General features: G+C 39.5%; 1 protein-coding gene across 1 annotated transcript; it reads left to right on the plus strand.

Moving 5' to 3' along the window:
- The first annotated feature begins 1,667 nt into the window (after positions 1 to 1,667).
- C10H2orf73 (chromosome 10 C2orf73 homolog) lies at positions 1,668 to 26,848 on the plus strand. Its single transcript, XM_038551260.1, has 5 exons — positions 1,668 to 1,790; positions 6,419 to 6,629; positions 13,232 to 13,385; positions 25,344 to 25,459; positions 26,318 to 26,848. Exons 1-5 carry the CDS (start codon positions 1,765 to 1,767, stop codon positions 26,684 to 26,686), a joined length of 876 nt encoding a protein of 291 aa, XP_038407188.1. The 5' UTR covers positions 1,668 to 1,764; the 3' UTR covers positions 26,687 to 26,848.
- Positions 26,849 to 27,188: the final 340 nt, after the last annotated feature.

The raw sequence follows: 27,188 nt of genomic DNA on the forward strand, positions 1-27,188 counted from the left end.
TCTTCACAGATAGCAGTTGGGATTGTCTCTGAAGGTGAGAGCTTTTAGGGGCTTGAAGAGATTGGTGAAGGATGGAATATTAGAGGGAACAATGAGTTGACTGAGTTCTAAAGACATGTGGTAGCATACTCACATCAAATTGCTCAAACCAAACCTGAGCTAATAATGATGAAAAGACTGATCAGAAGTGTGGCCCTACTATGCCCGTATTAAAAATTATCCATACCAGGCAGCCCGGGTGGCTCAGCAGGTTTGGAACCTGCCTTCAACCCAGGGCCTGATCCTGGAGACGCAGGATCGAGTCCCACATCAGGCTCCCTGCATGGAGCCTGCTTCTCCCTCTGCCTGCGTCTCTGCCTCTCTCTGTGTTTCTCATGAATAAATAAATCTTTAAAAAAGTATCCACACCTGAGAAAGGCCTTAAGAATATTTTCATTTTGTGGACAAAGAAATTGAGGCTCAGAGATACTGGATCATTTGTCCAACTGAAGCAGCTCCTAAATGGTAGAACCAGGATTCAAACACTGACTGCCCCCAAGGCCAACGCTCCCAGAGTGTGAGGACTAGGACAAAACCTGGGTAAGCAGGTGGTGGTTGACAAGCTGCAGAGAAATGCCTGGCTCCCAAGCAGGAGCTCAATGGATTTTCAACCCACTCCCTATTTATTTGCCCATCGAATCCTTACGCCCCATGCACACATGTATTTACACATGCTCCATTCTTTTTACCAACTTAGGTGTGTGGGTACCTACATACCAAACTTCTATTCATATATTCCTCTGCCTCATAGGAAGGACTTAAGCTCACATACGTGCAAGGAGTCCAAGGCCCACACTCGGCTCTGCTAAAAACGTACCCCTTAATACCCGCTCTAGGTCACAAAACCTACGCACTTGCATAGGTTGGTTATACAGCAGAACTCCACTCAATAAGGATATTTTTTCCCCCATTATTCAGGCAAATAAATTCAAGAGTTACCACGACTGCTGCCAAAGACATTTGGCTCTGGTAGTGGAAATTGGGAAGCAATGGCTGAAATGAGGTAAGAAAATCCGGGGCCAGAAGGTGGACGCAGAGCCCCCAGCCGCTTCTCCCAGGAACTTGCTCCCTTTGGGTCCGCGCGGCACAAGCCCCCCCCGACCCGCTGCCGCGGCCCCCGCCGAGCCCCGTTAGGCTGGAGCAGATGCGCACACCGCGGGGAGCTCGCTGGCAGGAGAGCAGGGCTCCCTCGCTCTATTTGAACGCCCGCTGCCGGGCTGGGGAAGGAAGATGGGCCAGAAACCGTGGAGAACAGCGACAGCCACGCTTTTTCAAGCAAAGACTGGTCGGGCCAGCGGCAGCGCCCCTGACTTGCGCGGTTCTCCAGCGGCGAAAACACGATCCCCTCCCGCCCGCGTGCACGCTCGGAGCCAGCTCCCGCCGACGTGGGCGCCGCCGCGGGGGGCTCGGGGCCGCCCCCTGTGGGGCCCCCCAAGGCCACCGCGGGCCTTCCTGGGGGCTCCGCCCGGCCCGACGCGAAAAGCCCAGCGCAGCCGCGCAGCCTCCAGCCCCGAGTGGCTCGGGGAGGCCGCCCCGATCCCCCCGCCGCGATCCCGCGGCCCCGCCCCCTCCGCGCGACTGCGCCTGCGCGCCCCGGCTCCGCCCCCCACGCCGCTCCCCGAGGCCGCGCGCCGGGAGCCGCCGTCGCTTAGCAACGCGCGCGTCCCTCTCCGGGGGGCCTGGTCCCTCGTCTTCCCGCCGCCTCGGGTCGGGCCGGGGGAGCCCATGGAGCGGAAGGAGGACGAGCAGCCGTAAGTGCTGGGGCTTGGTCCTCTATTTCCCCTTGTGAAAAATAGTTCCCTCCTTCGGGGAGGGTGAAGTGAGACCCGAGGGGCGGCCCAGGCCTTCCTGCAGCCAGTAGTTGAGCGCTCACCCGAACACTTATTTTGGGTTGTTGTTATTGTTTTTGTTGTTTGTTTTTTTAAGATTTTCTGTTTGTTTGCTGAGCATAGAGCCCGACTTCTGGCTTGATCCCTAGACCTCCAGGCCATGATCTGAAATCAAGAGTCAGTCGCTCAACTACCGAAGCCACCTAGGCACCCCCTCAGTAGCTTTTAAAAAACACGAGTTCAGATTAGCATGAAACTTCGCTACGTGCATAAACGCTACGAACAGGATCCATAACCATGATCAAATCACTACTCTTTCTCTACTCCAGTTCTGTTTGTTTATTCATGAGAGAGAGAGGCAGAGGGAGAAGCAGGCTCCCTGGGGAGCCGGGTGCGGGACTCGATCCTAGCACCCCGGGGTCACGCCCTGAGCCCCCCAGGCATCCCCGTACTTTTTAAAACACCCTGTTTACGGGGCACCCACTGTATGTCAGGCACTTTACAGCATCGCCTGGCCCGACATTCAGGTCCCACGGAATCATCCGCTGCTTCTCACACCCCACACTTCGATTATTAGCAAATTCTGTAGGCTGTACCTTTAAAATACATCCAGAATTCCACTATCGACCCCACCCTGGCCCAACAACCAGCCTCTCTTACCTGGGTGTTGTAACAGTCTGGACTGCTCCACTCGCCTCAATACAGCAGTCTGAGTGGTCTTCTTTTTTATTTTTTTATTTTTTTTATTTTTTGCCAAGTTTGAGTTAGATCACTCCTCTATGGGCCATTGCAGTGAGAGCTAAGGTCCTTACAAAGGCCTGTGGGATTTTCACAACTGCTCCTCCTCCTTTATCTGGTCTTATCACAGCTGCTTGCCCTCGGGCTCCACTCTGCTCCAGTGCACAGGCCTCCATCCTTAACAGTAATTCTCAAAGTGTGCCCCCCACCCCCATCCAACATCACCTGACAACTTATTAGAAATGCATATTCTGGGGATCCCTGGGTGGCTCAGCGGTTTAGCGCCTGCCTTCATCCCAGGGCATGATCCTGGAGACCAGGGATGAAGTCCCACATAGGACTCCCTGCATGGAGCCTGCTTCTCCCTCTGCCTGTTGTCTCTGCCTCTCTCTCTGTGTCTCTCATGAATAAACAAATAAAATCTTTAAAAAAAATGCATATTCTTGCAGGCTCCTCACCACAGATAAACTGAATCAGAAATTTGGAGTTGAGCACAATAATCTGAGTTTTAACAAGCCCCCAGGTGATTCTGATGTATCCTAAATTTTGAGAACTGTCGATCAAGGTGTTACAGCTAAATATAAGGTGGCCAGGGATATCTGCCTCCAAAGCCTGTATTTTTGTAGAATAAGTTGTTCATAACATACATAAGAATCACCTGAAAAGCTGGTTGAAACAGTTTCCTGGGAACCTGCCTCAGGTTGGGATGGGGCCAGGGAATTTGTGCTTCTAACAAGTAACAATTGATGCCATTGCAGCTACTTCCAGGGCCACTCTTTGAGAAGCACCTAAGGACAGGTGCTTCTGTTGCAGTGCTTCAGCAGTTACAGTTCACTCTGCTAGAATGCGCTTCCTCAGATATCCTCTTAGCCGCTCCCTCTTTCCTTTTTTTCAGTTGCCACCTTCATAATGCAGCCTCCACCCTGTCTAAAAATGCAGCCTCTCTCCCACATACATGCATTCCTTTTTCCCATTCCCTGCTTTATTGTTGTCCTTAGCACTTAACACCATCCAAAAGACTGTATGTTTTACTTATTATTTGATTTCTCATCTGCCTTCCCTCCTTAGAATGTGAGCTCTGCGAGGGTAGGAATTTGTGTTTCATCACTCCTGTTTCCTCAGTGCTTTGAGCAGCACCAGGCACATTAGTCAATAAATACCTGTTGAAAGAATGAATTATTCAACGTTATTGTCACATCTCTCTCAATAGCATTCTTGCCCTTACCATGAAAAGGAGGAAACCAAGGCTCAGATACTAAATGACAGAGTTGGGATTCCAACCCAGATCAAGTCAGACCCAGGTCAAGTCTTCACTGCCCATTAGTGTTTTTGTGTTTCCTTCTGGTAAGAAATTTCTATAGAATCATATAGTTCACATTTATATGTTAATCTGTAGCTGCTCACACCCCAAATACTTAATTGAACGAATGCATACGTATGTATGCAAGCATATGGCCACAGTCCCTTCTTCAAGGACCTGACGCCAGTACAAAGGCATTGCTGAGTTACAACCATAAAAGGCAGATGGAAAAAACTGATGTCAGAAGTCTATAATAAATCGATCATGACCTTTAAATAAACACTTATATCTCTGGAAAGGTACTAGAAAAAGCCTTAGAAGTTATTCACACTTGACCAGTAATCAGTTTTTCCAAACCTTTTACAGAGAGCAGTTCTGGTTGGGATGCAGGAAACCAGAATCCAAGGGTGCTGAATGTTGTTTGTAGGTGTATTGGGAGTATACAGCTCTCCTAGGCCAGACTAAAAAAACAATCCCAGCAGATTCACGAGAAATACGCAAATATTGTCATGGGACTCCATTGACCTGTGAGGAACAGGACACTTCCCCGGGGGGGCTACATAATGATGAAAGAAACACAGTCTTCACCTTCATGGAGCGTACAGACTAGTAGAGGGTATTTGTAGTGCTTACCAAAAACAAACCAAAAACTAGGTACATAAATTATAAATCGTGGTGTTAGGAAAGAAAGTGCCCAAATAGAGACCACATGGGAAAAGAAGGTGGGAAATCTAGGAAAAGCTTTTGAGGAAACAGCTTTTAAGCTGAGACCTAAATGATAATGGACCAGCTCATGCAGGGAGCTGGGGAAGAGCTGCCCAGGCAGAGGGACAGTGTATGTAAATGCCCTGAAGGGAAAAACTGGTGTGTCTGGGAAACTGAAAGCACACGTGCTGTCTGGGGAAGTGCAGGGAGGGAGGTCTCAGTGCATTTGAAGAGATTAGCTGGAGCTGGGTCAGGTGGCCTCAGTGTGATAAGGAAGCAGTATTCACTGTAAATGCAACACAAAGCCATTTGGGGGTTTTCAGCAAAAAATGACGTGATAGAAAAGATGGACCTGGCTTTGGTTTGAAGTAATGTAGGGGTTATGTTTTAAGGGCCAACACTAAGCAGAACTACTCACTTTCTATATAAATTTAGAATCTTATTTACTCACCTTCCATGGCTCAGGGCTTTAATTTTAAAAGCTTCCATGTTAGGGACGCCTGGGTGGCTCAGCGGTTGAGCGTCTGCCTTCTGCTCCAGGTGTGATCCTGGGGTCCCAGATGGAGTCCTGCATCGGGCTCCCTGCATGGAGCCTGCTTCTCCCTCTGCCTGTGCCCCTCTCTCTCTCTCTGTGTCTGTCATGAATAAGTAAATAAAAAATCTTTTAAAAATTTTAAGTAAAAAATAAAAGCTTCTATGTAAAAATATTCACATTCATCTATTTTTCTTTATTTTCCAAGTATGTAAGATTTTGAAACACTGCCTTTTATAATGTCTATCACTCTTTATTTAAAAGGAGAAAATTTCCATAAATTCTAAACATTTTTTAACATTAACAAAATCAATAATGTTCATTTTTGTACCAGTTTAGTTATTAAAAGCCAAAGTGATGAGATTGAATTGATTATTCTCAGACCGACACAGTGGTCTTTTCCTAAAAAGGTAAATAATAGTGGTCATTTGGTAGCTTTTATTAGTTTGCCAAGTGAACTTTTAAAATTAAATAGCCATACTTGTCCTGGTAACTGAATTTACTAACTTTTTTGTTTTTAAGATTCATTCATTTAGGGCAGCCCATGTGGCTCAGTGGCTTAGCACTGCCTTCAGCCCAGGGTGTGATCCTGGAGACCCAGGTTCGAGTCCCACGTTGGGCTCCCTGCATGGAGCCTGCTTCTCCCTCTGCCTGTGTCCCTGCCCCTCTGTGTGTGTGTGTGTGTGTGTCTCATGAATAAATAGATAAAATCTTAAAAAAAAAAAAAAAGATTCACTCCTTTATTTTAGAGAGAAAGTGTGTGTGTTTATGTGAGCAGGGGGATGGACAGGGAGAGAGCTCAAGCAGACTTCCTGCTGACCATAGAGCTTGACTTCTGGCTTGATCCCTAGACCTCCAGCTCACGATCTGAAATCAAGTCAGTCACTCAACTAACGAAGCCACCTAGGCACACCCTAAGTAACTTTTAAAAAACATGAGTTCAGATTAGCATGAAACTTAGCTATGTGAATAAACCCTACGAACAGGATCCATAACCATGATCAAATCACTACTTCTTTACTCCAGCAAATGAAAGTCTGTACACTGCAGTGGTATATCATTATGAATAATCATTATTAACACAAATCCTTTTATCTTTTAAATGACTTAAAATGAGAAGATATCCTTCCATATTTTAATAGCACAAGTCTCTTATAATTATTAACAAAGCCTAAATTGTCTTGACTGATACTTGAAATATATTTAAATTTTGTTTTATACAATTATGACAGTCCTGAAATGCTCATTAAATAAATTTACTATTCTATTTTTCAGAGAGCATAAAATAGAAGATGCTGGTATAGTGTATGTAGCTGAAAAAAAAGAAGAAATCAAACATGACAGCAAACCTGGAAAAAGTATACAACATTCAAAACCATGTATTGGGAGAGGACGTGTATATTATGCGAAATTCATTCATACAAATGCAAGAACACTTAACGAACCAGTTCCCTACATAGATCCCAAAAAAGGCCCAGAAAAGCAGGTTGGATGGATGTTTCTTATATACAAATACAGATTTAGATTCAGAAGCTGGTCTGCAGGATAATTTGGTCACAGACTATGTAAAGGATATGACATATCTCAGACTACAACTTTTTATAATCCAATACTTAAAAGCAGTAACCTGACTCTCCCAGATAACCACTACATACAAACAATCCAAATAATCATTTTTCTAGATTGGGTCAGATTATAGCCACTCAGTAGTGCTTGGCAGATACTGAAGAAATCTATAATATTGTATTTGTGTCACATATTCTAATATAAAAATTTCCCATGATACTCTCTGTAAAATAATAGCTATCATTTATTTAAAATATATGAAGTACTAGTGATGAGCTAAGTGTTTTATATAAATTATATCCTTTAATCTGTACAACAGTTTCTAGGAGGTAGTATTAGAATATTTTACAGATGGTAACATACCGCAAAGTAAATGAAGATATCTGAGATTACATAGTAAGCAAATGTCACAATTATGATTCTGACCCAGGATGGTTGGTTTAGTCAAACTGCACTTTAATTCACTATCATACTAAATATATTTCATTATCTTGTTTCTTTATTTTTTTTATCTTATTTCTTTAAAGTTAGGTTTGTTGAGGTATAATTTATTCTATTAGCTTCCTATTCCTGATGTTACAAATTTAAAGAGTAATTTATAGCCACACCAATTTATTCTCCACATTTCTTGAGCTCAGGATTCAGTCTCATTGCCTATTAGCAAGGATGGTTTCCTTCTGCAGGATGTAAGGGAAAATCCAGTTCCTTGTCTTTTCCAGCTTCTAGACGCTGCCTGCCTACCTTGGTTCCTGGGGCCTTCCTCTTCAAAGCCAGCAGCATGGCATCCTCAAATCTCTGACTCTCCTGCATTCCTTTTCTAAGGACGGGTGTGATTACCTTGGGCCCACCCAGATAATTCTGACTAATGTCCTCTTTCCAAAATGTTTACCTTAATCTCAGTGGCAAAATTTCTTTTGTCCTGTAAATTTATGTGTGGTTGTGATTTAACTTAACATTTAAATGGAGATTGCTTTTAGTGACCTGCTTTCATATCGGTAACATCCAACGTTCTTGTCATAAAAGAGATAGCATACCAGGGCACTGTGTGTGAATGGGAGATCTTCTTTGGGCAGGAATTAATGCAGTCAAATATGCTTTCAGATTTTATTTATTTATTCATGAAAGACAGAGAGAGAGGCAGAGACATAGGCAGAGGGAGAAGCAGGCTCCATGCAGGGAGCCCAATGTGGGACTCAATCCCAGGACTCCAGGATCACGCCCTGGGCCGAAGGCAGGTGCTAAACCATTGAGCCATCCAGGCGTCCCTCAAATATGCTTTAATGTCATGTAGTAAAACCTGATGTGGGCACTTTTAAGGCTAATTTGTTTTATAAACAGGCAATTATTTGAGATTTAAAAGAAATTCATAGTCCAAGCCTTCACTGGGGAAATAAGTCTGGTCCATAAATCCAGGTTTGTGAAGTTCCCATGTTTCTTACAAAAGTTAATGAATGACTCTGCTGAGCTCTAATTCCGGGCTGAATTAAAACCGAACTATTAATTGAACCCATCCTTATCTTGGAGATACTAAGGAAAAGAAGTGGGTTTGAGAATGGAGATGCAAAATGTAAAAAAAATCTCAAAAACTAATCAACTAATTTTCTCGTATTCCTAGTTTATAGGTGTCTTGAGAAAATGTTAGGAGCTGCTGTTGAGGTGGGGCGACATAGTAGCAGTAGGATCCTTGTTTATTGGTGCTAAAAGCTAAATGAGTCAGAGACCTTTAAAAGTTTGAGATGAAGTAAGAAAATAGGGAAGAGAGGCTGCTGGTAGATAGGAGTGAGGAGGTACAAAGAAAGACTGAAGATGCATCAGAGTTAAGAGTGTATCTGTTTGGGGCATGGAGTGAAGGTACTGTTCATATTTAAAAAACAATCTTAAGTGTACTCATTTCCATGTACCCAAGGATTAATAAAGAATACTCATTTCGCATATTTGTACCGTTTGTTCCTTTATTTAAGATGACAAGTTTCTTCTTAAAGGTTTAGGTTGGTTATTTTGAAAAAGTAACTGTATAATAGTGCTAGCTTTAATGCATGAGTGAAGAAAATAAAGTTACCTAATATTTAAAGTAACATATTTGCTCTCATGTATTTTGCTAAGATAATATCTTAAGAACCTAACACCAGATTGGTTGATTTTTCTTATTTACAAGATGTTTAAATGAGACAATCCCTTACACGGTTCTACCTAAAGCCATAAAATTGGGGGTGCCAGAAAAAGTAAAAAGGAGCTGTAGCTCAGTCACTTCCAGTCACAAGAGTTTGGTGGTCCTGTGTGTTTAAATATTGGTATTTTTTTTTTAAATTTTTATTTATTTATGATAGGCACACAGTGAGAGAGAGAGAGGCAGAGACACAGGCAGAGGGAGAAGCAGGCTCCATGCACCGGAAGCCTGACGTGGGATTTGATCCTGGGTCTCCAGGATCGCGCCCTGGGCCAAAGGCAGGCGCTAAACCGCTGCGCCACCCAGGGATCCCAAATATTGGTATTTTAAAAGAGATTATACTAGATCATTATGTTCCAAAGTGTATGTTTCAGAGCATTGCCCCTGCCTATGTGCTCAATAAAATAACATTCCAAAGTCAGATACATTTTGGAAAAGCTGTATATTTAGATCTTAAAACTTCACAAGTCACATTTGTATGTAAAGGTGCTAAGAAATCCTGTGATAAACTTATTTAACTTATCTCAATATTTCCCAAATTTATTTAACTTTGGAAACCTCTTTTATATAACACCTTATTTAATATGCCACAGGGCTAGCATTCCACAGAGCACAATTTAGGAATAACTGTTATCAGGAACATTATGAGTTGCTTAAAAAGAGGTATTTTCAGCATTCCTGGTATCCTTAGCAAAATAGAGATGAGCATAGATACAATGTAACTCTAGTGTTTCCCATAACACTTCAATGTTTAAAGCCATTGAGCTCTACTAAACCGTGATTCTCTGTAAGGTGTCGAAAGTCCGTATTTCCCTAGGGATCCCTGAAGTATGATTTTGTGTCCCACAGATGACCAGGGCCAGCAGCAGCCATCCTTGCCAGGCTGCTGTGGACTTCTACCCACCACCTCTTGCATTCTCTTAACTGCCTTCTCCAGGATGCCCCAAGTGCTTTTACTACTTCTCCCAAGACTCTCCCTAATTTCCCAAAGAATAAAAACTAATGAATGTCTCCTAATGTATTTCTGAAGGCTTAGAGATAGCAGAAGTATCACAAAGACTGTCTCACAGTGGTTTCCAAATGCAGCTAAGGGGTTCACAGTATAATGGCCATGAGGTCTTCCAGGGGTGGGGGTAATGGGAGCCTCTTCTTCAGGAATCTCCAGATGTGTCCATACTATGGAGCTCCAACGACTGTTACCCTGAAGCAGGAAAGAAAACTACCCTTGGGCTAGAAGGGAAGATCTGCTTTCTCTGGGTCCAAAGTTTTGAACTGAGAGCAACTATCTGTTCAGGCAAAAACCCTTCCACAATCTGTAAGAGGTAGGCTGATCCCTGAAGCCTAGACAAAGCAGTCACAGTACAACTTTTCCCTGTTTGGCTTATTTCATCATACATAACTCATGTCAACCCCTCACAATCCACTTCAAGTGATGGTGGACAGCACAATAAATTTTTCTTCGATTTTCCCTCCAGCGTGAGGTGAAGGAAAAATAAGTTTCCACCTATCTCTTTAATCTTATAATCTTTTATGAGCACATGCTTGGACCAAAATGGCACGCACATGTGCACAGACCCATATACATTCTCACTCTTCCAGGAACAAACCAGACTCTTCAGGCAAAGGGCAGATTATCCAGAAATAGAAAACATAAAAACAGCATTTTTTGAACTGTGGGATTTCATTCCGCCCAAGCGAAGCTTCATCCAATTTACAACACTAATCAGAATACTTCCACTAACTCTGAGGACTTAAAAGTTATCAGTCACACATGAGGAAACATTGTTCATTATTTCCTTTATGTTTTGTGAAACTCAAGAGACCATTTTGGTAAAATTCTAAATCCACAAGAAACCTTTTTTTTTTTTTTTTTTAAGATTTTATTTATTTATTCATGAGAGACAGAGAGAGAGAAAGGCAGAGACACAGGCAGAGGGAGAAGAAGGCTCCATGCAGGGAGCCCCATGCGGACTCCATCCTGGGACTCCCGGATCAGGCCCTGAGCCCAAGGCAGGCGCCAAACCGCCGAGCCACCCAGGGATCTCTCATAAGAAATCTTGAGAGATGAATTGATACCTCTGCTTTTCAGATAACTTTTGTTCAAGAAATAATTTAATGCTGCCAGGCATTTCCTAGCAGTTTGCTCATCCCAGAATCACTTACCCAGTAACTTGGGTGTTGGCAAAATAAGTTTTCTGATCAACAAGAGAAGATAATACACAGTGTACTCCTTAAAACCTTTTCATAAAAGATCTTTCTCATGATACCTAAAATCTCTTCATTGTTACTTCTGAAATAAATTAAGTAGGTTTGTGCTTATCTGGCTTTCATTCTACAGCAGATTTCATAAAGCCATGTAGCACGGAATGAGGCTTGCACAGATGGGGGCAGGGCTCTGACTGGGACAGTTAATTTCCTAGCAGTTTTCTCATCTGTGAAGTGGGTGTATCTATCTACTTGCAGATTCGTGGTGAGGCTAAGTGAGAAAAGGCCTGTAAATCTGAGACCTTGGGGCATAATAAGAACTCTCATAACCGTGCAGTGGAGGAGGCCTGCAAGAAGCAGGCCTTCTGACAACAGTTAGATGTGACTATTTTCAGCCAGATAGTGAGAAGACACCATCTGTTTAGTAATCTGTTCTAGAATTCCCAGGATCGACATCAAGTAGTCTTAGTTTTTGTAATTCACCTTTCAGCTCATTCTGAAAAAATGAGGTATTAGCCCATCTCTCCTATTCTCCAAAATTCCCTAGTTCCTAAATTTCTTCGATCGCTGCAAACGTATTTAGTACCCCAGGTTTCAATTTGCCATTGGCCTGAAAACTGGCACTCATTTCAAGTTGACAAGTGAGGTCTAACTCTCTCCTCAATTAGTCAGGGCTCAGTTAGTTCCCTCTTAGGTTCATGTTCATCCTGTCTTTTTTCAGTTTGAAGATAATTTCCCTTAACGAAGAACCTAAAGCTGAGTAGCTCTTTCAGCTCTGAATTGTATAACTCTTCTCCAAATTTTTAGCCTTTCTGTGATTTCTTGATATAACAGAATTTTTTCTCCTAGAAAACCCTATTTTTGCAGCCTTTGGCATATTTCATGAATTTCTTCTAAGCTTCTTGACAATCTCCTGACAAGGTGACTCCATGAAATTATTTTTTTAATTTGACATTGTACACTTCTTTTATACATGCCTTTTTAGAAGGTAAGCCACTTTGGGAGCTGACTCCCTGTGGAGTCAGATAGATGTCTTCATATGCCTTCTTACTTTTCTTACCCCTATAGCTTCAATTGCACTGTCAGGGTTTTACTTATGTAATCTAGTCTTCATCCCCCTTGAATCATATTTTTCAAGTTTCTGGCTTACAAAATCATGGTTGATTTTTAGAAGCCTGATTTCCCTCCTCAAAGTCCAAAGTAGATGTTAGATTATACCCAAAGTTGCCTTCATTGTCTTAATAATATCCAGGAACTTCTAGGTGTCACAGTTGCCCCTTCCCAAGGTTGTCTTAGGTCTACCCGATGATCCAGATTTTTTAAAAAAATGCTTACTTAGAATTGGGTAAGTTTCCCTTGCTGTTTTCACAACTTCTGAGAGATCAGATTCTAATATGTGCTAATGGAGAGTATATCAATTCTCCCTTGCCTGGGTCCTTAAGTCAGGTTTCACTACTCAAAATTCTGTAACATTGGAGATATCTTTCCTAAGAACAAAGTTTTTCAAACTGAGGCACTAGTGGGTTATAAAGCAATGTGGGTTGCAACTAGCATTGTGAAATGGAATAGAAGAGATAAAGGATAAAATAGAAAAATAGTCAAGTGCACTTAATGGAGTAAGAATAAATATTGTCTTGTGAAACTTTTCATTTTATGTATGTGTATACATTGTGTCTTCTTGCATGACAAAATATTTCGTGGTGTAGATCATGGACTGAAAACTATGAAAACCACCATCTTAGGTGATAATACATTATTTATATTTACCTGAAAGTATAGAATCTGATTTTTTAGATTAAATCAAGCCATATATATATACATACATGTGTATACATATATATAAATACAATGGTAGTACAAAACATAGAACTATAAGTACTTGGTTGATTTCTACCACTCCATCTGTTGATGGAAAGTAGTATAAGAATTTAGCAGCTATGTTTTAGCTAAAAATATGTGATAATTCACTTTTAAGTACCTTTTAAAAATTCAGTCTTTGTAAAACTATTCCTAGATTTCAGAATTCCATTTTATGCTAGAATATCCAATAACTTATTGAATCAACTTATTGAACATTTACAGTCATCAAGCAGTTCATGAAAATGTCCTACAGTATCCAATTTTGTGTTTCCAATTTTTTCCCCATAAAGGGTGACTGGTGGTCACATGGTAAAGGACTGGAATATCCCTTCCAACCATCTTATGACACTACAAGCACCCAGAGGAGTGACTTTCAAAAACCAACGTGTCCATTGGTTTTGCCAGTCAAACACAGCAAGTTGCAAAAGGCTTCTTGTGGAATAGGTAAGATTAGCTGTGATAAAACCTCCTTCGCATTTTCTCAGGTTACTGCTATCAAATTAAGATGGATTAGATATACTGGTACCTCCTGAGAAAATTACCTCGCTATAGGAGTTGAAAACATACATACAGCAAATGCAGTCCTTGACAACTTTGTTCTTTATCCCTTCTTGGTGGACAGCTTATTTCCAAATGTATTTACTGCAACATAATAAAAATTGGCTTGATCATTGATAACAGCCTCCAAGTCATGCAACCTAGTAGCATTCTGCTCATTACTGCCACCACATTTTTAAAAGTGTAACTACTACAATTGTAGGCAATACTATATGGCAGTATTTTTCTAAGTGTACTCTGAGGGACATTAGTTCCTTATGTTTATAGATGCTGCTCAAAAAAAGGGGAAGTGGTCAAATGAGATTTGTAAAAACTGAATTTATAAAGTTAAACAGATTTAAGCCACAGAACTCTTAAAACTCTTACTGTAAACACAAGCATAATGCATTCCAAGACGAGGAATAAAGAATATTATGTTTTCCCCACTTATTAACCACCTCATCCTTTTTCTAGGAGAGTATTTCACATAACTGGTATCCCACAAACCAATGTTACATGGACTATTAAAACATTATTAGATCTATTTAGTTAAGTCTTAAAGAAGTGGACAATCAAGTCAAAACAAAAATGTATTTACCGAGTACCCACCCTGGTCATCATTCCATGTAAAAGTTCATAAGCTAAATTTCACATAATTTTCTGAACATGAGAGTATGTCCACTGAATGGTACACAAGTAAACAAAGGGTTACTTTTATCATTCAACAGTCCCTTACTTAATTTGAACCTTCAGGCCTCTGTGATCTGGCCAGTCTAGTTAAGGTTACAAGGGTAGGGGGTAGATTGAAGATCAGAACATTAGAAAATGGTCATAGTCAGCATGATTTCCACCTCAAGGGCAGGAGTTAATGGAGAGGACGGTTAGGTAAACTGTAACATGGTCTCTTCTTCAGAAAGGTAATGATGCTTGCGCTTCCGATTCCGAATGGTAGACTGAACACAGACATCTAAATGCCCCTCCTCCCAAGACTCTATTAAGTGATAGTAAAACCATCAACCCATAAAGATGAAGAGAGTGGAAAGAAGAATTTCCTGTAATGTGGAAAGGAATGAAAACTTGTTGATGGATTAGCAAGCAAAGAAGCAAGGGCCTAGAAAAGACAGAGGGAAAAGCAGCAAAGAGCCAGTCTGCCTGACAAAACCCCAAAGTAGCTGGAGGCTCAGCCAGCAGGCAAAGCAGAAGGCATGAATGAATCCAAGGGGAGAATCCAAAGGGCAACCTGAAAGTCTGTCTTTAAAAAACCACCCCAGGGATGCCTGAGTGGCTCAGCGGTTGGGCGTCTACCTTTGGCTCAGGGCCTGATCCCAGATTCCTGGAATCGAGTCCCACACCGGGCTCCCTGCATGGAGCCTGCTTCTCCTCCCTCTGCCTGTGTCTCTGCCTCTCTTTCTGTCTCTCATAAATAAATATAATCTTAAAAAAACAAAAACAAAAAACCCACCCCAGTCAGGAACACTACTCTGTCAACATTAAAACTAATTGAGCCCAATGTCCCGGCCAGATAGTCAACTACCACACCAGTTACCTTTTTTGTAATTCAAGTTGATCTCTTGTCCTATTCTTAGTTTATGAATGGACAGCCAAAGATTACAATTATGCCAAATTATCTTTTTTAATGTATGGCGGTTAAAGTTAAGGAAACATCACGGAATATAAAGCAACAACGACAAAAAAAAAACCTAAAAAGTGTAAGAGAATAAAAGCAAAGTGGAGAATCCATCTGGGAGGTCCAACTTTTCTGAAGCTCTAGAAGAGCAAAGAATAAAATTGAAAGTGCAGATAGTTATCAACAAAACATTTATTGAGCACATACTATTTGCTGGGCACTTTATGGAACTTCCTAAATATTTACTTATTCAATTCTCATACCAACTCTAAGGAATATATTAGTATGGTAATGTTATTAATACTCTCATTTTTCATATAAGAAAGCAAGCATGGAGTTTAAATAATTTGCTCAAGGCTACAGAGCAAATAACTGATATTTGAACTCAATCTACCTGTAATTAAAACCAGTGCTCTACACAGCCTCTGGAATAATAAGAACGTTTCCCAATATAAAAGAGAGGCATTAATGGAGCCTACTGAGCACTTCCAAGTATGAAGGGATAAAAGATACAACCTATACATCATTATGAAATTGCAAAGATACAATTATAAAAAGAAGGTTCTATAAGTTTCCAAAAAGAGAAAGAAAAATGTCACTATCTAAAAAACAAGAATCAGTATGGAATTAAGCAGCACCGATACAAAAGCACAATGGAGTTAATGTCTTTAAAGTTTCCAAGGGAAAATTTTTTTTACTTACAAAAGAGGATTTAACAGAAATACTAGAACCAGTCTTTTTCAAGCAGCACCAGGCTTTGGACCCAGTGAGAAAGAAAAGTAGTCCTAGCACAATATTTGGCCCTTAAATGAATAAAACGCATATAATTATATTGTAAATGCTATTTCATAGTTTTCAGCTTTTAGCATTATCTTGACACAGTATGGAAATTTTAAATGTTGTTACAGAACAGAATTATTTCATTAGCCTTAACAAGAAAAGCACAGTTGACAGAAGATGGGAAGTAGAAGAGAAAGGTGCTAATATCTTTTTTTTTTTTTTGCTAATATCTTTATTTAACTTAAATACTCAAGAAAAACTACTCAAAGTAGATGAAACAAAGAATAGAAGTTTAAGGTTGAAGTCAAAGGAACTAATATAAGAACCAATTTATCTCTTTAGCCCTAGCCTCTTTGCTGAACTTCAAACTCCTATCCAGCCACCTACCTAACAATCTTTGCTTGGATAGTTAATGTCCTTTCAAACTCAACATGGCTGGGATAGAACAGTTCATCTCTGCCATTCAAACATATCCCCTGCTGGTTTACGTCTTTTCCATAAATGCCACTTCTAATCCCCCTAAGTTTTGATCACCTAGAAGCCATTCCAAAACTCCCTACCCTCTATATCCAATCCATCAGCAAATCTTGACACCCCTATCTCCAAAATATACTCCAAATCTTTTTACTAGTGTTGTAATGCTCCTGTTACCCTGCTTCCTCTCTTTCTCCTTCAAAAAATGTTTTCCACACCATTGTTAGAAGGATCTTTTAAAAACACAAATGATACTGCATTCCTCCATTAGATGAGTTACTTCTCATTGTCTGTAGAATCAATTTGAAATTTCTCACCATGGCCTACATGGGCCCATTTAATCTATGGACTCTATCTCCTATTGCTCATGATATCATGATAGGGCCATTTCAAGAGTGGCATGTAACTTAGGCCAAGGAGGTAGAGAATGTTTTCTGACAGTCATGGTTATTTCCAAACCAATTTATGCCTGTGTACTTATTTCCATAATTTACATATTCTTGTAAATTAAAATCTGAGTACTAAGAGAGTTTCTATAATACATTCAAAGTCGAATACTTTGGAAAGGCTTGCCAAAAGGTCACTAAGTTTTTTTTTTTTTTTTTTTTTTTTTTTTTTTTTTTTATTTACTTACTTAGTTGAGAGAGATAGAGACAGAGACAGAGAAGGTGAGCAGGGGGAGAGGCAGAGGGATAGGGACAAGTAGATGCAGGGTTTGATCTCATGACCCTGAGAACATGACCTGAGCTGAAATCAAGAGTTAGATGCTTAACCAACTGAACCACCCAGGTGCCCTAAAATATTATTAATTTTTAAAAGTGATAATTAGGTGTGGACAAAATCACTATAAAAGAGGAGGTGGAGTGAATTTCTTAAATCTTAAAGGTTTCTGCATTCATTTTATTTCAAATATGTCTTTAAGTTTCCATTCTGTTTTAAAGAAACAAACTAGGAAAGATACATTAGGGGTGAGGTTTGCACAAGAAACACAAAGTGCAATTCCAATCCATGGGTACTTCCACAAAGGAAATGCATTACAATAAAAATTTGGTGAATGAACTGGTTAAAATAAAGTATCTAAGTTTAGTATATATAATTCTCTATGATTCTTTAATTTTTTGGGTAAGTAACCAGTCAGATCCCAGTTCTTTCTCATAAGGAGTAGTTGCTTCTACTTCTACCATGGGACATAGTAGAGGATAAGAGCAGAAAGCTAGGTTTTGTTCTAGGATGACCAGGCAAGGCCCAGCCATTTCATAGAGAGACACAAGACACAAGCCCCCCTGCCCCACCCAGATCAATGCCTATAAGTCTGTTCTATTGAACCAGTCGGTTTTTTCCCAGAGTGAAATCTTCCAAACCTCTATCTGGATCAGGGATCAAAAAGTCTGGAATTTCTCAAATAAGTCCCCTGTTGGCAGGTTCTCCTTGTCCCATGCTCCCTGCCCCAGAGGTGTCAGATGCCTCCATTTTCTGAGCCTTACTGGGTGGGACCCCACCCCATCCCCACAAGCACTTATCTTCCAGTTTTTTTGTGGTCTACTCAAGTTCATTGCCATTTAACCATCTGCTTTCCAGTTTCCAAATTTGCTAGTATCTTTGCTCTCATTTAGTTCCCTTTTTTCCTAAAGATTTAAGCTTTTTAACATCTTTACTATCATTGTACTAATGTTTTGGGATGGAACGGGAGGAAATGCACATGTTGAAATTGTTATGTTTAACTGGAAATCATGGTCACCTTATCACCATCAATATTCGCTCACCTTAGAATTTAATATTGGTTTAGCATTTAATAGTGGTTTGATCCTAGGCTCATTACTTAAATTTCATCATTTTATTCACTCAATTCAAGAAGTGGGAATAATAATCCCTACTTAGGAGGATTATTAGGAGAAATAAGAGATATGTAAAGTGTCTACCACAGTGCTTAGTACATAGTAGACAACAAATGGAAAATATTTCTATTATTAATTATTGTATTGTATTACATTAGGTGTTTAATTGGAATTTAGCATTGGAAACCAGGTGTAGAAGTCTCACTTTTTCCTTCCTCACCTTCCCTCCCCCTTCACCCAACCCTCCTCCTGCTCTGCCTCCTCCTCTCTCTGCCTCTGTCTCTCTGTTCTCTATTGGTGTTCCTCATTGCCAAAGTCATTGTTGTGTCCCAGATGATGCCCAGACTCAACAAAAAAATTTATTGATTAGTTTAATAATTACATATTATTCAACAGATTAAAGACATAATGTAATTTAAACTAAAACACATCACAATATACACCTGCAATTTATTCACATTTTGAATAGTGCTTGGATACTAGTGAAAATAATTTAAAAAATATTTTAGTGTAACATTTAAAAATATGTATATTCTAGATTTTACATATATGTGTATATATTTATATATGTATGTATATATATGTATATATATATGTGAGTGCATATACATACAGATATAGAAAATATGTATGTAAACATGCATCATACCAATTAAAAGTCATCTCCTGGTCATTCTGTTCCATCAGCCCACTTAATTACGCCTGGTCTTTGGCATTTCAGCAATGTCATCTTGTGCTGATAATGAAAGTGCCCTTTATTCTTGTACCACCACCCAATTTCCTGGCTTCCATCCATAGTCACTTCAACAAATGGCTGTGCTCCCATCATATCTGAATCACTACAAGAATAAGTGTTCACTTTGGGTTTTATATAATAAAACTTTATAAATTGAAAGGCTGATCTAATTTATGAGGAACGTCATACTTAAACAAAACTTTGACTCTTTATCAACAACCTGATATTTTAATGCTTTTGTTTTGAATTGCAAAATCAGATTATCAAAAAAATCGATTATCATCAAAAATATATTTTTTTAAGATTTTATTTATTTATTCATGAGACACACACACACACACACACACACACACACACACACAGGCAGAGACACAGGCAGAGGGAGAAGCAGGCTCCATGCAGGGAGCCCAATATGGGGCTCGATCCTGGGTCCCCAGGATCAGGGCCTGGGCCGAAGGTGGCGCTAAACTGCTGAGCCACTGGGACTGCCCCAAAAATAATTTTCTAAAGTGGATTTTAGTTTGTGTTCTGCTTTTGCACCAAGATGTAGCTTAATGATTTCTTTCTAGAGTTATGTTCAAGCTTTTTCACTATATTTTGAAAATTTATAACATTATCTTTTTCATTAATAATACTTCTCTATAAGATCAAAATAAATACTATTTAGAAGAATGGAGTTTCTGATAGAAAAATATGATTGATGAATGTTTTTTTAAGTAGACCCAAACAGTTAAGAAAATTTCCCAAAGTAAAAGTTGCTGAATTCCCACCAATACAAGGATCAAGTTGTGTGTTTGAATAAATCCTGGCTTTGTTGATAAAATATAGATGGCTGGACCCCAACTTGTTTGGCGTATCCTTGCTTAGAAAATTTCTATTTTAATTAGATCAAGTTTCCAAGAAACAGAGAGTGGATTTCAAACATTCTTCATAGGCTTTGCTTTATGTTTTGTAATCCTTGTGTAACAAGGCTTCTTTTAAGTAATTACTTTGGGTTCAATTTGAATTCTGAAGTAGAATAACCACTAACGACTTGAATATCTTCTTTGATGTTTTCCTACTTAGATGTTCTTCACTACTATGGCCTTCTTTAAAAGTCTCATATACTTGAATAAATGAATATGGTAGTTATGTCTAATTTTAATAGATATAATGTCCGGGTAAGGAATTTCTCTAATAGCTCAGATTTGTTTTCTTTCCTTTTATTCTTCCCCATAAAGAAGTGGGTTTTTTTTTTAAGTTATTATTTTTGAGATTCTGGGAGGTTCTAGATCACTATTTTAAAAATATTTTAATTGATTTAATTGACTTCTGAAGTATTTGTTTCTTTTTATTTTTTTAAGATTTTATTTATTTATTCATGAGAGACATGGAGAAAGAAAGAGAGAGAGACAGAGATACAGGCAGAGACACAGGCAGAGGGAGAAGCAGGCTCCATGCAGAGAGCCTGACACGGGACTCAATCCCAGGACAAGATCACCCTGGGCTGAAGGTGGCGCTAAACTGCTGAGCCACCCAGGCTGCACATTTCTGTTTCTTTTCTTTCCTTTTTTTTTTTTTTTTTTCAAGATTATTTATTTATTTATTCATGAGAAACAGAGAGAGAGAAAGAGAGGCAGAGATAAAAGCAGGCTCCATGCAGGGAGCCTGCCACGAGACTCGATCCCAGGTCTCCAGGATCAGGCTCTGGGCCGAAGGCAGTGCTAAACTGCTGACCCACCCGAGCTGCCCACATTTCTGTTTCTTAATTGTATAACAAGTCACCCCAAAATTTAGTTGCTTAAACAACCATCATTTTATTTCTCTTGATTCTGTAATTTGGGCTGGGCTCAGCCAGGCAGTTCTTTGGCTGGTCTTGGTGGTGGGCACTTGTGTGGCTGCATTCACTTGGCAGATCACCTGAAGACTGGACTTGACTGGGAGGCTGGAATGACATGTGGTCAACATGTGGTCCCTCCATGTGGGCTTTCCAGTAGGGTTGTTGAACTTCTTAGGTAGCATCTCAGGACTCCCCAAAATGCAGAAACACAAACTGAAAGGTTTTATCAAGGTTTATGCCTGGAACTGGCAGAGTGTTACTTTTTCCACATCTTGTTGGTTAAAGCTAATCACAAAGCCACCCCACATTCACAAGGAGGGGACTGTGCACAGATGAATAGTGGGAGACCAATAAACTAGGTCCACTACTGTCATAGACTACCACAGCATCCTTAAATTGTTCTCCCCATGAGAGTTTAGGAGTAGCCAACTCTTATATTTTGTCTGAAAATGTCTTTAAATTGCCCTCACTCAAATGAATGAAAGTAAAGCTGGGTATAGAATTCTGGGCTCATAGTTATTTACCTTTTACATTTGGAAGGTATCATTCCATTGTCTCCTGGATCCTACTGTTACATCAAGTCTGCAGGAAGCCCAATTGTTAATCTTTTGAGAGTAATATGTTTCAGTGTAAGATTTTTAATGTGGAAAGGGGGCTTTGTATACAGAAAGAGTTATTTATAGTTACTTATGATTTAAATTAATATCACAGATTGAATATTATAAATGAAAATTTATTCCTTAAGCCCTTAATTTTTAAATACAGTTTCACTGTAATTGCAGGGCTGTTGGTTTTCAAGGATTCTGTACAGGTGTGGGGAGAGAGACATGAAAACTGGGCAAATTAAAATGCCACAAAGTTTGCTTTCACTTCTGAGATTAAGCCATTTTTCTTGAATAAATGTCCCTTGGATCGTTGCAAGCTTTTGATTAATTTCCAGAGTTCTGAAAAAGTTGATTTTGATTATTTTTTTCCAAGTGTTCTCATAATTATTACAGAGGAGCACTTTTCACAGGTTCTTACTGCACTGTTCCTACTAATATCCTATCCCTTTTAGTTTTCAGGTTAAAAATGTCTCCTCACAATCTCACTATTATCTTTGTGGCACAGACACTTCATTGAACAGGAGTCCTAAACGTTAATGTAAACAAGTTTATCGACTTTTCACCTATGGATTGTGCATTGGGTGTTTATGGAGAGTTTGTCTACCTTAAAGTCACAAAAACATTCTCCTATATTTTCTTCCTTGCATTTATAATGTTGTTGCTGTGGATTTTGATATAAATCTGCTTTTTCCTCCTTTGTAAGTAACCTACATTCTCTCTCTCTTTTTTAAAAAAAAAATTATTTATTTATTCATGATAGACAGAGAGAGAGAGAGAGGCAGAGACACAGGCAGGGGAGAAGCAGGCTCCATGCCGGGAGTCCCACGCGGGACTTGATCCCGGGCCTCTAGGATCATGCCCTGGGCCAAAGGCAGGGATCCCCACTACCTTCTCTTTTTGAAAGCATTTAAAGGGACACCTGGGTGGCTCAGCAGTTGAGCATCTGCCTTTGGCTCAGAGCAAAATTCTGAGGTCCTGGGATCCCATTTCAGGCTTCCTGCATGGAACCTGCTTCTCTCTGCCTGTGTCTCTGCCTCTCTCTGTGTGTGTGTGTCTCTCATGAATAAATAAAATCTTAAAAAAAAAAAAAGACTTTATTAAGTTAAAAAAAAAAAAAAGCTAGCATTTAGAATTTTCTTTGCCCCAGATGACCTTAAATTTCTCTATAAAGTGTCTCGGATGTGAGTTTTCCCTTACATACCCTGCAGGATAGGGAGGAGAGTGAGGCAAGAGAGTGACTCAGGATGCAAAACAAGGAGGCACTCACTCCCTATGTAAATGCCTCCTTAAATTGTAAGCATATGAGTTTCACTTGTCTCATCTTATTCCTGGACCTGCCATCCTACGTGGTAATCTGTGAGCCCTTTCAATCTGAGGTCTTTGATCTTTGTCTAATTCTTGGATATTTATCATCATTCTTTCCTTTTTTTTTTCTTTTTAAGAAGGCTCTACACCCAACATGGGGCTTGAACTCATGACCATGAGATCAAAAGTCATGTGCTCCACCAAATGAGCCACTCAGGCACCCCATCACTATTTCTTCAGCTATTTCCTTCCCTCTGTTTCTTTATCTAGGTCTCCTAAATTCTACCATCCATGTCTTTTAGCTTTTCTATTATATTTTAATTTCTTTATCCTTTATTGCTGCCTTTTGGGAGTTTCTCAGTCTGTCTCATTCATGAGTCTTTTTGTTTATCTCATCTTTTTCAATTCAGCTATTATATTTTGTTTGATTTCTGACATTTATGTGATTCTTTTTTAATGGCCTCTTCTTGCTTCATATTAAAAATGCCTTCTGTGTCTTTCAGGGTATTTGTTATGCTTACGTTAAATTCTTGGAGTACCAGTTCTAATTATTCTGCTTCACATAGTAGATGTTTTAAATTTTGTTGTCTTTCTTTACAATGTCTTTCTTAATAGTATCTTAGGTTATGTTCCCCAAGAGGAATCAACAGCCCTGTGGGGGGAAAATGTAAGGACAAGGGTCTGGCTTTTGTGCCTCTCAGTCAACTTAAAGGAAAGAAAATGAAGGTCAGGCTGGAGAGTGTCAGACCCCATAAAACTGACCTTGACCATTTCCATCTGCTGTCACTGTCTTAGGCCAGTCCTCTAGTCAGAACACCATCCCTCCTCTCCACTTTAAACTCTTAAAAAGAGGCATCTTAAGAAAAGACAATCTCTTGATATTTTCAATCTACCAGCACTAATGGTTGCTGGGGGAATGGTAGCAGAGGAAATGCCCAAGGGGGCAGCATGCACCCATTTTCACCAGCTCCCTACTCTAGAGGGACTTCTGTGCTGTTTGAAAGTTACTAAGTTAACAACAGATGGCTAGCCAGTTGCTTCCAGTTTCTTGCCCCTGAGGCAAGCAATAATCTTCCCAAGGCAATGTGTGGGCGGAGGCTGTCAGGAGATTTAAGAAAACCTCTCCCCCACCTATTCTCTCTTGGCCATATCTGACCCTCCTACCCTCCAGCCCACACTGACACTAACCCTTCACACCAGTCCACTAAAGTCTTTGGGTTTCTCACAGTCCATAGTTCCTCAGATTCATGCCTCTTCTCTCTTCTACAGTTTTCCCTTTCATTAGGATACAAAAGAACTGGCCCCTTGCCTAGTTTTAAAGACCCTCTCTAATTTGATCCCAGCATCTTTCAATTCTCAAAGCAAATCATTATCCCCATTTTAGAGAGAAGGAAATTGAATCTCAATGAAATTAAGTGATTTGTCCAAAGTCACACCACTAGGAAATGTGGTAGGGCTAGAATTTGAAAACATGTCTATCTTATCCCAAAGCCCATGCTTCTGTTACTCCATTAACTCCATCTGATTAATGACCGAATTTAGAGCTGTTTGATTTATTCAAGAATCTATCAAACCATGTTTCTAAAAACACTAATGTTCTGTGAGCTGGACAATGGCATTCACCCAAAACCCAGTTAGTCTTTTCTCAAATGGTAGAAAAAATATGTATAAGTTATGGTTAGATTTTTCTCAATGTCAGTTGCCCATACATTTTTAGTAAATCTTTGGCACCTGCTGTTCTTTTGTGCATTAGCAAATCCTTAAAAAAGGTAATCATTACATAGAAAATGCATTTTGAGTAAATGATCTCAATTAGAATTCAAAAATATGTTATCAGGGAGAATATATACGGAGAAATATGTTAGTAAATACGTACTTATTAAGTGTTCATGAATTCAATTCAATATTCAGACATTGATATAAACTAATTTTACCGGCAGGAATGATGAGTCTTTAAGTATTTGTATATTACATGATATGAAATGGCAATCTTTTTTTCCCTGATAGCAGGGAAAAAATGCTAACATAACCTTGCATGTTAAAAGTAAAAATAAAGTGAGTTTTAAAAGTCATTAAAAATAAAAAAAATAAAATAAGTCATTAAAAATGTGAAACAGAGAAGAACCAATAGAATGAATCCCTATATACCCATCACCTAGCTTGAAAGATTATTTAAAAGTGATTTTCTAAAGGGTTTAATAGTCTTACAAATTTTCAGAATGTCTGTAAATGAGAACTGAAAAGAATCACATGTTCAACTACAACTACAGCAGCCCTGGAGTCTTCCAGTTCATTCTATTAGTGCCATTTGGGAGCACCTTATGCATAAATTTGTAATAGCCTTTCTAGTAGTAAATAATAGGTTGACAAATGAATTATACTTATATCTTTCCTAAGATTTTGGTTGGTATCTATGCAAGAGACCTATCTAACATACTTTTGAAGCCATTGTTGCATTAATATTAGTTTTAGAAATTACTAGTTATTTCCATATGTGGGGCTAATTCACTTGTTTTCCTTTGGTTCTTTTCATGGAGAAAAGATGATGTATCCATTATATTTACCCATACTTTAAAAAATGTAGTTTTATTAGAATTTTTGATAAAGCATGATTCTGAATATTGATTATATTTTCATGTACAAATCTAATTTTTGCCCTGACTTCACAAAATCTTTTTCCTCAGTTCCAATTGCCTCTCCTGATGTATCAGCAGAACTTCAAAAGAATTTTATAGAGCACATCTCTTTTTTACATCAATATGATGCTAGGAAAATTCCCAATGAGCCCATCCGGGGAAAGGTGAGAGTCTTCAGAATCAATTATTTAATACTTTAGGCTGGGACAGATTTATGGTAGTACATTAAGCCTTTCCAGGTCATAGCCATCTTTCTAGAGGTCTATTTCAACAAACTAACATGGTTGTTAGGGGGATAAAGTCTCAACGACATAGGTAAAATTAAGGAATGATATCATAATTTTGGATCACAGTCTTTGGAGTTTGGTTTCAATTACTACAATCATTCACTTAAGGTAATATCAAAGCAGTTTTATAAACTGTTGGATATGCTCATGTGGGTGTGGCAGGGAAGTGCATCTAAGATTTACAAAGCCAAACATAAATCTAATAGTTGCTGGATTTTTTTTTTCCCAACTGCAGATGTCTGTTTTGACATTTTTCACTTTAATTCTTTCATTGAAACTAATTGACAAAATAAAAAATAAAAATAAATAAAAAAGAAACTAATTGACATTTGGGATACAATCACAAATCCTTAGGTCTGTGAACTGTAGTTGCCTTTGTATCCATGGCAACCTATAGAGTAAGAAATGAAATTTGATAAGAATAGTCTTATACAACCCAGCTGATTGATAGAAATGTTGAGAATGAGAGATAAGATGCTGCTTTTTTGATTTTCTGCTTTTCCCTCTTCGTTTATTTTCTGGCACACCCTATTTTATCATTGATTTAAAAGTTTCACTAATAATTATTATGCTGCTGTCTTCAGTTTTAGACTAAGGTGACAGTCAGTGATGTGGCAGAGAAATAAGTGCCTGCCTCGCCAGAACTTGAACTAACACATGAACTGAGTTCACAGCTGCATCTTCCAGCAACTAGTGTGCCCTGGTTAATGTCAACTTTGTTTTTTTCCTTTCCAGCGACATGGAGCTTTTGTGCAGGCAGAGATAAAACCAGGGAGTAGGCCAATAGTTCCTAAGGGAACAGAGGTATTACGGAATGCTCCGGGGTCATGCTCATCAGAACAGTCCAAAAAAACAGAGAAAGGAAACTCAGCGGAAAGCAAAATGATCTCACCAGGTCTCTGCCGACAAAATTCCCCAGAGCTGCTAGAGACTGAAACTCACTTATCAGAAACAGACGTCAGAGAGGCAGCCAAGGCATGCCCCAGAAGTCCTGAGAGAAGGGAGAAGGTTGCAGACATCTTCCAAATAACTGCAGTAAATGCTCTTCTCCCCAGGCATGATCGTTTAAATCCACCAATAAAAAGTCAGGATAAATCAGGATAAATTACCTTCTTCAAGACAAAAATCTAATCCTTGGAATGGAGAGAAATTTCAGAATCATACAAACCCTCACAGGTTGCTTTCTCTTATATCAATAACCTCAAAAATTCTATTTACATAAATGGGAAAATGAAAAAAGACAATTAAAAGGCACCAAAAATTTAAGAGTGGTCTCTAATGAGTGGTGGATTATGAGACTTTTTTTTTTTAAGATTTTATTTATTTATTCATGAGAGACACACACACACACACCCAGAGAGGCACAGACACAGGCAGAGGGAGAAGCAGGCTCCATGCAGGGAGCCCGACATGGGACTCCATCCCGGGTCTCCAGGATCAGGCCCTGGGCTGAAGGCGGCGCTAAACCACTGAGCCACCCGGGCTGCCCGAGACATATTTCTATATTATTTATAAACAAAACAATTTTGTTTTGCACAAAAATGAACATAATTAACAAATATAAAACTTTTAGAGGAGAGGTCCTATGAGATAGTCATTCTCTGGA

The sequence above is a fragment of the Canis lupus genome, chromosome 10 (genome assembly GCF_011100685.1).
Source record: "Canis lupus familiaris isolate Mischka breed German Shepherd chromosome 10, alternate assembly UU_Cfam_GSD_1.0, whole genome shotgun sequence".
Lineage (NCBI taxonomy): Eukaryota > Metazoa > Chordata > Mammalia > Carnivora > Canidae > Canis > Canis lupus.

Excerpts from the sequence above, each read along its gene's own strand:
- C10H2orf73 (XM_038551260.1), top strand. The coding sequence starts at position 1,765 with ATGGAGCGGAAGGAGGACGAGCAGCC. Across the intron at positions 1,791-6,418 it reads CGGAAGGAGGACGAGCAGCC|AGAGCATAAAATAGAAGATG; the intron begins GTAAGTGCTGGG and ends TCTATTTTTCAG. Across the intron at positions 6,630-13,231 it reads AAAAAGGCCCAGAAAAGCAG|GGTGACTGGTGGTCACATGG; the intron begins GTTGGATGGATG and ends TTCCCCATAAAG.